The sequence below is a fragment of the Trifolium pratense genome, linkage group LG2, assembly GCF_020283565.1.
Source record: "Trifolium pratense cultivar HEN17-A07 linkage group LG2, ARS_RC_1.1, whole genome shotgun sequence".
Classification (NCBI taxonomy): domain Eukaryota; kingdom Viridiplantae; phylum Streptophyta; class Magnoliopsida; order Fabales; family Fabaceae; genus Trifolium; species Trifolium pratense.
In genome coordinates, this window is record NC_060060.1 from 58400432 (window position 1) to 58411294 (window position 10863).

At 35.2% G+C, this 10863-nt stretch overlaps 1 protein-coding gene across 2 annotated transcripts; it reads left to right on the top strand.

Moving 5' to 3' along the window:
• Nucleotides 1-887: 887 nt before the first annotated feature.
• On the top strand, nt 888-10579 carry LOC123909918. Of its 2 annotated transcripts, XM_045960851.1 has the most exons (9): nt 888-1068; nt 1625-1695; nt 2060-3266; nt 4225-5581; nt 6442-6721; nt 7235-7342; nt 7442-7720; nt 8871-9014; nt 9478-10579. In XM_045960851.1, exons 3-9 carry the CDS (start codon nt 2078-2080, stop codon nt 9664-9666), a joined length of 3546 nt encoding a protein of 1181 aa, XP_045816807.1. In that variant the 5' UTR covers nt 888-1068; nt 1625-1695; nt 2060-2077; the 3' UTR covers nt 9667-10579. The 2 variants fall into 2 exon arrangements, with proteins under 2 accessions (XP_045816807.1, XP_045816808.1); XM_045960852.1 differs by lacking the exon at nt 1625-1695 and having other exon boundaries at nt 902-1068.
• Nucleotides 10580-10863: the final 284 nt, after the last annotated feature.

The window sequence follows — 10863 nt, forward strand, 5'->3', positions numbered from 1 at the left end:
CCGTCCCTAAATCCGTCCCAAATGTGTGACGAAAGTTAAAATTCCGTCCCCAACAAATTGCGACGAGCGAATTGCGACGAAAATATTTTGTCCCAGATTCCGTCCCAAATTATAATCGTGACGGAAATTTCTACTGTTGTGCGACGAAAAATTCCGTCCCAGATTGATTTTTTTCTAGTAGTGTGTTATTCCATTTCTACCCTTGTGTTAAAATCTCATATTCTCTTTGAAAAAAATGCAGGAAAGTACTGTCGCTGTGTTGCATGAAGGCATCATTGTTTCTTTTAAAAGAGGTGGGATTCGCATATAATTAAGATTTAAGAGTCATTTATTTTATTTTTATTACTTTTTTTTAAGATGAGACACTCTTGCTACCTTTTAATTAGTATTTTTTTTTTACGAAAAAATTAATTAACTAGTTGAATATTAATAATAATAATAATAATAATAATAATAATAATAATAATAATAATTGTAACAAAAAAAAAAAAATAATAATAATAATAATGTCAGCAACTTAAATTGAAAATATAATCAAGCTATTTAATTTTGATTCAAGATTTGAAGTAGGGGTAGTTTAGTACTTTTCAAATTAATCAATACTACTATATTTTATATTTCTTCTATCTTTCTCTTATACCGATCAATACATCAAATCACCTTTATTTCTCACGTATTTCTCTCTTCTCATACTCTCTCTCACCTATTTTTCTCTTCTCACTTTCTCTTCACAACCAAGCACACGCGCAGAGTCAAAGAGAACATAGAATATTTTCTTTTAATCAAATAAAAATCCAAAAATTATCATCAAAGAATAAAAATATGCACAATAATAATAAAATTATAATTTTCTAAAAAAAATAAAATAAAATTATAATAGAAGGCATATATAGTATCTTATATAGAAAATCAAAAAACAAAAGGCTTGGTCCACCACCATCACCACCACCACCTCAATTCATCACCAGAGAGACGGCCAAACCAGCAACGTACGAAAGACCATCCCATATCTCTCTCTCTTTCTCTTTCTCTCTCTAACACCCTTTTAACAACACAAGCTTCTCTCAGGTACTTTTTCTCTATGCTTCTTCTTTTTTAATCTTTCATTTTTGTATTTTATTATTATTACTGTTATCATTTTCAAATTATTGTTCTTTCCTATTTTTTAGAGACCCCATTTTTCTTATTCTTCAAACACAAACCTAGAAAATCATTCTCTAATGTAAATGTCAGATCTTGATGATAGTTTGATTTTGTTCCCAAAAATCTTCATTTTACAAAAACCTCGCAATTTTTCAATTTTTTTTTTTGAAATTTTCTGTTTTTTTGTTGTTAGTGAAATTCTGCGGGTACCCCTTTGTTTGATTTTATCTGGGTGCCTGTGATTTTCTCCTCTGGTGTTGGATCGGTGATTGTGAAAATCTCACCTTGTTTTTGTTGTTTTTTGAAGTTTGGAACCATTACCTAGGTTTCGTTGTTTTCAAGAAACATTTTTTGTTTTTGTTGTTGTTGTTTTTGTTGTCAAATTGGTTGTGTTTGGTTGCTGAGGTTTTAATGTTTTTTATGAAACAACCATTTATGCTTCAGGGTATGTTTGGGTTTTGAGGTTTTTTGTTTTATTCAGGTTCAGTACTGATTGTAATTTACAAATACAAAGGAGGCATGTTACACAAATTTGATTATGCTTGATACTAGGTAAGTAAGTTCTTTAGTTTTCCTCTAACTTGGACAAAGTTTTGTTTTTTCGTATGTGGAAATAATGGTTTCCATGGAAATGTGATATATGAATTTGGTTTTTTGAGATTTTGGATTATGCCAATGATTGACTAAGGACACTGGTTAAGAAATGGTAAGAATTTATGAAAGAGTGAAAAGTGAAACATTTAATGCATTGTTGACTTAGAAACTACACTTTCTATTTTAAATTACTTAAGGGTAAGATCCTTAGTGTACTTGTTTCCATTTGTGTTTTTCTTTGTTTTATTTTGGAATGAAAACTGTTCTTTGGTGTTTTCCATTTTTCCTGAAGTCTGGTTTCTGTTTTGTGGATTGAGTTTAGGTTGGTATAGATTTGACAATGGCAGAAACAAATTCAGTTGAAGGGATTTTGGATTTTTTGAAGAGGAACCGGTTCACACGAGCTGAAGCAGCTTTGCGGAGTGAGCTCAATAACAGTTCTGATGTAAACGGATTCCTTCAGAAGCTTACCTTGGAAGAAAAGAACTTGTGTGATGTGTCGCAGAATGATAAGGGGAAGCTCGTGGTAGAAAATCGAGGGTCAGATTCTCGTGATAGTGAAGTTTCTAAAGAACTGATTGTGAAGGAAATTGAGTGTGGGACTGGTAGAAATACTACCGAGAGCAAGTGGAAAAATGCCACTCCGGCTGAGGAAAGGAATAAATCTAATGAAGTTGTTGGAACGAGTGGAACAAATTTCACTTTCTTGAAGAGTTCAGAGGACAGTGTGTTTGATTTACATTCATGGAAGATCAATGGTCCTGCGGAGCCTTACCAAATTGATGGTGGAAGCAAGGTTAATAATACTTCAAAGGTCTCAGTATCTCAGCAATCAAAAACTCAAACGACCGAAGCCTTTGATGCAGTCAACAGTAATGTAAAAAGCACGGAGGAAAATAATGTTCCCGCCGACAAAAAACCCTCGTGGCTTGGAACTAGTGGTAAAGCCTCTATGGAACCAAAATTTAACGTTGTGCAAAACAAAGAATCTAAGGAAATTGATCGGCAGCAGCTTAAATTTAGTAGTTCATCACTTAAAGAGAACTTGGCAGATAACGTCTTGTCAAGAGCTGACGAGAATGCAAATTCATCTTCTGACGTATGGAAAGATTGTTCCATCAAAACTGTTTTCCCTTTCTCGAAGGGGGATGTGTCTACGAGCTATACTAGCTCAAATTATTCAGAAAAAGTAGATGAAAAGAGAAAGCCAGAAATCAGTGATGCGAGGGCTTATATAAAAGAGCAGGTGGATGAAGTGGGGAGAGCTTTTTACTTGGGGAAGTTGCAAGGCAGTTCTGAACAGAATAACATCGGGAGCGTAAGTTTTCCTCTTGCATTGGAGAAGCAGAAGGAAGAGTATCCAAGGCTTCCTCCTGTCAAAATTAAGTCAGAAGACAAGCCGTTGACTATTAATTGGAGCGAGAAGTTTGAATCTGATGGATTGGCTGCGAAGCTCGCTAGTGCTGACAGCAACTTGCTTATCGGATCATATCTGGATGTCCCTATTGGACAAGAGATAAAAAATGCAGGTATGCTTTTACACATGATATTATTAATTTATTAAAATATATGGATATGCTTTCAAATGTCCTTGAAGCTGTTTCACCTTTGTGGGCTCAAATTACTGTCTGATTTGTTGGTTTGCCATGATAGTTGCTTATTCTCAGTGTGATTTCCCTCTTTCTGGGCGTAGGATTTTGATTTAGTGTGTTACTTCTTTTATGGTCTCAATCCTCTGGTTCTCAGGGAAATGACCCCCCCCCCCCCCCCCCCCCCCTCGACAATCCGGAGTTTGGCCAGAGGTAAGTAAAACCTGGCCAAGGATTGTTCTTGCCCGGATTCATAATCCTTTGTACACTAGATGATGTTTTAAGTGATGCTTCATTCATTAGGCATCTTTCTGGTATTAAGTTTGTATGAATGAGTGCATGACAATTTGACATACTCATTCCCTTTGATGCCAATTGGATTTAATTTTGACATTGTTAGATAAAATAGTATTCTACTTACCAGCTTTAGCACCTGAATCTCTTTCATCTTGTTGCCTACTTGTAGTTTGACTTAAGAATGGTGAAATTTACGGTGGGTATATGGCTATAATCATTATGAAGACTTGACTAGAATGGGTGATTCGTCCTATTTTCTCTGTAACTTTTATGTGGATGCTAATGTGATTACTTTTCAATGATATTTTGTCGGTAGAATTAGTTTCCTTAATGTGACATTTTGTATTTCTTAGTTCATAAACAATGTCTTGAATCAAAATGATTTAAATATTAGTTAGTTCCCCTCTGTGCTAATGCCAATGGACCACAGAAAATTAAGGTTACCAAGGTATATGCATTTGGTTGGCCCGTTTTCCCACATTAACTAATCTCAGCCATTTGTACATATCCAATTATCCATAGATTATTTCTGATTGTTGTCTTTGATTGTGCATGCTTTGTTACAATGACCATGACTTAGACCTTTTTGTATACGTTTTAGGTTTGAGGAAGGCTACAGGGGGCAGTTGGCTGTCAGTTAGTCAAGGAATATCGGAGGATACCTCTGATCTTGTATCAGGTTTTGCTACAGTCGGTGATGGGTTGAGTGAATCTGTTGATTATCCAAATGAATATTGGGACTCTGATGAATATGATGACGACGACGATGTTGGCTACATGAGACAACCTATTGAGGATGAGGCCTGGTTTTTGGCGCACGAAATCGATTACCCCAGTGACAATGAAAAGGGGACCGGGCATGGAAGCGTCCCAGATCCTCAGGAAAGAGGTCCTGCCAAAGATGACGATGATGATCAGTCTTTCGCTGAAGAGGATTCTTATTTCTCTGGAGAGCAATATCTTCAAGCAAAGAGTGTTGAGCCGGTCACAGGTTCAGATGATCCTATCGGCATAACGGTTACTAATATGTATGGAAGGGCTAATGGTAATGATTTAATGGCTCAATATGATGGAGAATTGATGGATGTAGAAGAACTGAATCTGATGCATGCAGAACCTGTCTGGCAGGGCTTTGTTCCTCAGACGAATGACCTAATCATGTTGGGAGATGGAAAAGTTCTGAATCACAGTGGAAGATCACGAATTGAGGAAATGGAAGATGATCAGCACGGTTCAGTTAGGTCAATCGGGGTGGGTTTCAACAGTGATGCTGCTGATGTCGGCAGTGACGTGCATGGAAGTTTTATTGGTGGTAGTAGTGAAGGGGATTTAGAATATTTCCGTGATCGCGATAGCGGACTTGGGGGATCCAAACACTCTCATCGTGATTACGGTAAGAATTCTATGGACAAATCATTCAAAAATAAGAAGAAAAATGACGAGATTGAGTCAAATAAATATGTCATTGGAGGCCATAAAGATGCACAGTCACAAATAAAAACACATACTGATGGCAACTTTTCATTTCCTCAATCTCTTAAAGATAGCCAGACGATTCAGGGTGGTTCCAGTAAGTCGCCATGGTTAAATAATTGTAATGCGGATGAAACCGATGACTGCATTAATGCTTTTGAGGGATCTGACGAAATGCTTTCTTCTTGGAGGCAGAAGAGTAGCGATTCTTCACCCGAGAGAAGTTCTAGGGATGAGAATAATGCTCATGCGGTTAGATCCTCAAACTCTTCTCCAACTACTGTCGATAATTACGGGTACGCTGATAAAGAGCATGTCAAGCATGAAAAGGATGATGAAGAAGTTGACATTACAAGGGAAGATGATTTAGGTGTATCACAAGAGGATGAAGAAATTGCTGCTGTGCAAGAGCAGGTAAGGCAAATAAAGGCTCAGGAGGAGGAATTTGAAACCTTCAATCTAAAGATTGTGCACAGGAAAAACAGGCATGTCTTCAATAAATAAACATGGTTACTATTTTCGTTGATTTGCAAAGTATTTGAGGATATTAGTACTGGATAAAACCTTTTTTAATCGAACTAATATGGTATCAGCTTTGTGCATCCCTACATTATAATGTTAACTTTATATTGAGAATCTGTTGCATTAATCAATTCTTAACTGTCTTTTTTAATCTTCAGACACTTCGATGTCCACACTAGCAAGTGCAAACAATATTTTCTGAAACTTCTGGTCCTGTTAACAATGGAAAATTAGATGAAACTAGGATGGCTACAGAGTTTCTATTTCCTTTTGATTTCAGCCTGTAAAATTTCCATTGCTTTGTTAAATTATAGAACCGAGTATATTAATGACTTATGATAAATAAAATGCTTTATTTGTCATTAGCAATATTGTGAGCATGCATTTGTGCCTTCATATCGTAGTCATGAAATCAACACTATCAAAATGACTGTACAACCCTGACACCGGTGAAGCCCCAAGACCCAATTCACCTAAAAAGACTGTAAAGCGATCCTGGCTTCTTAGTTGATAATTATATGCTAGATCTTTTGATTGAGTTGAGAGTGATCCTAGGCTCTGGAATGGTTGATAATTACTTTAAAATTCTTAAAAGTCTTATATTCTTCAATTGATTTTATTCTTACGAGAAATAATGAAGACGCTACTGTACTTGAGACAATACAATATTTATGTATATTCATCTGTTTTCCGTGTTTGAAGGCCTGAATGAGCTTGTCATTGTATTCATGCTATGATGCACATTAGACATTCTAGTCATTATTTCATGCTCTTTATAAATATGGCCTCAAGATGCTATCTAAAACCATGTTTTGTTGTTCAGAACTGGATTTGAGGAGGACAAGAATTTCCATGTTGTTTTAAATTCTGTAATAGCTGGCCGCTATCATGTCACCGAGTATCTGGGATCTGCTGCATTTAGTAAAGCTATACAAGCCCATGATCTGCACACAGGTGTCGATGTTTGTATTAAAATTATAAAGAACAACAAGGATTTCTTTGATCAAAGTCTTGATGAGATCAAACTTCTCAAGTATGTCAATAAGCATGATCCTGGAGACAAGTATCACATTTTGCGATTATATGATTATTTCTATTATAGAGTAAGTGATTCTGGATGCGCTAATCTTGTTAATACTATTTATTGCATTTTACTTTCAATCAATTGTAGTGCAACATTTGATATTGTCATCCCTAGGAAATTTTAACATTAATTTTATAACGATATGGATGACTAAATAAATATTTATTTGTTTTCACTTGACTTTAACTTTCATCTTAATATAATAACTGAGTAAATATTGTTTATTGTTGTGCTGCTGGTATTTGTTCATTTATCACTTCTATATTAATATGTGCCGCAATTATATTGCATTTGTTATTTTTGTGTTTTTTTAGCTACAGCCACTTGATGTGTTTGTGGCTATGGCAATTTTTAATACACTCCAGGCTTCGTTATAAAGTATTACTATTCGCACTTGTGTCATATTTTGGAAAGATTTGAATTACATTATGAGGAATAACTTTTTAAACTATTTTCAAAGTGATGTTGAGAAATATCTATTAACTTAAACATCTGACTTTACCACTTTTCATTCCTTTCTGTTGCACTGCAGGAACATTTGTTAATAGTATGTGAACTACTCAAAGCCAACTTATACGAGTTTCATAAATTCAACAGAGAATCAGGAGGGGAAGTCTACTTCACAATGCCGAGATTGCAGGTTTGTAGGGTTCTCTGCTAAAATTCTGAGATTTTGTTTTCATTTTTATTTACAATTCTATTACTATTGTTACAAAATTTTCTTGATTTGTTTGTGCAGTCAATTACCATTCAATGTTTGGAAGCACTTCAGTATTTACATGGCCTGGGACTAATACATTGTGACTTGAAGCCGGAGAATATTTTGGTTAAAAGCTATAGCCGATGTGAGGTGAAGGTCATTGATCTTGGAAGTAGTTGTTTTGAGACAGATCACCTTTGCTCATATGTTCAGTCCAGGTCCTATCGTGCTCCTGAGGTTATTCTAGGGCTTTCATATGACAAGAAGATTGATATCTGGTCCCTTGGATGCATCTTGGCAGAACTTTGTACTGGCAATGTAAGTATAATAGTTTAATTTTCGCTTTAAAATATAGTAATTATGAGGAATAACTTTTTAAACTAATTTCATAATGCCATAATTTTTTTCAAAGTTAAGCATGCAAGGATTCGTATTGAATTTCCTGTTGGAGGTGCAGAAAATGATATAAAATAAAATAAAAACTTGAAGCAAAGAAAACATAACAGAACAAGCTGTCCCATTTCATTCTGTCCGTGTGTCAAATATTGCCTTAAATAAACTGAAAATATATTTTAGATGTGAAAATGACTCAATTGTTAAATAGCAACTGTTCTGCAGTACACTATTTAGTACAAAATGTTGCCAAATAGCGGCAGTATAAAACTGATGTGTAGCAGAATTTGAACAAACCGCGATCTGCGGTTGACAACACTAGTGAGTTTCTTTGTAGTTTTAGTGGAACTTTGATAGGAACCGTGGGTCCAAGAGGCACATTACTTGGAGTTGGAGTGTTTATTCTGGAAGGAAGATAGCGGGGATCAAGGGGGTATTAGTTAGTGAGCTAGCATATGGTTACCATATTTGCGGAGAGGGGAATCCTGGTGATTCAGCCGCTATTAGGCAGTAAGGGTATTGGGGATTTCATTCACGTTTTATACATTAATTTGGTTGGAAGATTATTCTTTGAAATAGGAGCTTTGGCACTCTGGTTGTAAGAGCTCTAGCAGCCCCTTTTTCTCATATGAAATACTACTCTGTTTCCCGCGTAGTTTCCGTTAGTGGCTATAGTGCAGCGAAATTTGAAATCGCTATTGTTCTAATCTACAGTATGTTATTTAGTACAGAATGTTCTCAAATAGTGGCTGTAGCGGCGCTATAAAACTGCTGTGCAGCGGCTGAATAAACAGCTATTTTCTGTGATCGGCGATTGATAACACTAGTGAATTTCTTTGTAGTTTTAGTGGAACTGTATAGAGAATAGAACAGAACAAGTCGTTCTGTTCCATTCTATCTGTGTCCAACGCTGCCTTAAATAACTTGACGAAGTAACCTATAGATGTGTATGACATATTTGGTGAAAGGAGATATTGAATCTGTTCTAGTAAAGTGCTATATTTATTCTGTGTTAAATAAACTCACAAATCTTCTTTTCCTTATCCTTATTGATACTCAACTGTGCATGTTGTAGGTCTTATTCCAAAATGATTCCCCGGCAACATTACTTGCTAGGGTAATTGGGATCATCGGTCCAATTGGTCAAACTATGCTAGCAAAAGGACGGGATACATACAAGTACTTCACAAAAAATCACATGCTATATGAGAGGAATCAGGTAAGAATTTTATTTCCAAGTTTCTTTGCATATGAAATAAATTAGTGAACAATCAATAAATTTTGGGATCTTTTCATTTGCGTTGTCTTCAAAAAGAAAAACGAGAGATAGCTCCTTAAAATTTCTAAAATTTATTATTTTCATTCATGGTTACCGGCATGCAGATGGGCACTGACGTGCTAATTTGTCCACTTTTCTCCATGAAGAGCAACACTGGCTTTCATCGTGATGAAAATTAAGTTTTTAGATGAAATTCTATCCATTTTTATTTTAATTCCTATATTTTTAATCCAAAATTAAATTCAAATATTTTACAAGAATAAAACTGTAATAAAAGAGCCTAAATATCGGATACAGTTGGAAGAAAAAAGCTACACAAAAACTTTGTATCCCATGTATATATAGCTGTGATTTATTACCTTGGAAATATGGTTCAGTGAAGGTACTGTATATTGAAATGCAGGAAAGCAACAGGTTAGAATACCTGATTCCGAAAAAGACATCCCTGAGGCATAGATTACCGATGGGAGATCAAGGCTTCATTGACTTTGTTGCTCATTTGCTCGAGGTTAACCCAAAGAAGCGACCTTCTGCATCCGAGGCTCTAAAGCACCCGTGGTTATCATACCCTTATGAACCGATATCATCTTGAAGTATTCATCGGTTTTTTCACTTGGTGATAATGTCAATACTACCCTAAGTTGGTTAGTTACTAAAATCATTGAAAAAGGAAAGGCGCCACCTTTGCATCCATGCTGCTTTTCATTATCAAAATTTTAAAGATGATATGGAAAGAGTTGTGCACTTTCCCATTCCTGCATAATGAATTGAGAAGTTTTTATTTTGTGGGTTATTCTTGTCTTTTCCCTTCCCTCGCCAAATTGTTAACCATGGTCAAGGATGTAATTTTAGAACAACATATGATGTAATGTTAGGCTTTTGGTTTCTTTGTTTTGATGTGTGATGGAAAGGGAAGTCCTTGGAATCTTTGGTTGTACATGATGTGGGATAATTCTTTTAGTCTACTTATTAGTGTTTTCTTAGGTAGTAGCTACTATTTTAAGATTTTGCATGGGGTTGGTACTACTATTGTGGGACACAGTGTTGTTAAATAGCTGTGCTTTAGTGCGCAATGGCATAGTTGAACAAATCACTATTGTTTGATGATATGCTATTCAGTACAAAATGTTGTCAAACAATGGCGCTATTGCACTGTTGCATAGCAAAATCTCAACAAACTGCTATCTTTTGTGATCTCCGATTGACAACAATTGTTGGAAGCAAGTTAAGGCAAAGCTGAGGACAACTGAAACATGTTAACACGTTATTTGACGGTACTTGAGATGCAAATTTGGATTATATTTTTTTTCCCTTTGGCTAGAAGTAACCAAAGTGTATCTTGATGGTGTAATGGGGCTTCATTTAGTTTATTTTGGTATGGATATGGTAGCAAATGGCTTTAAAAAAATGTGGTATGTGTGGATGGGGTGTTTGGCATGTGGTTGGTTACAGGTTATTTGAATTTCTGAGTTTTGTATGTTCTTATGCTATCTTCCTTTATAGGATATCCGTATTACGAAATCCATGTTAGATTTTTTTTTTTTGTGTGTGACTCAAATCCATGTTAGATTGAAAGTTATTATAACATAGACCATGTCATTAAGTTTGACAATAATTTGAAATTATTTGATATGTTAACGAGATGCATCAAAATTAGTCATATTTTTGGTTGATTGAAAAAAATAATATTGATCATGTCACATATTGAGTTATTTGTTCTACTTTCAACTATTTTAGATGATTTAAAAAAATATATTAACCATGTCACATTTTTTTTTGTGAAGGAATT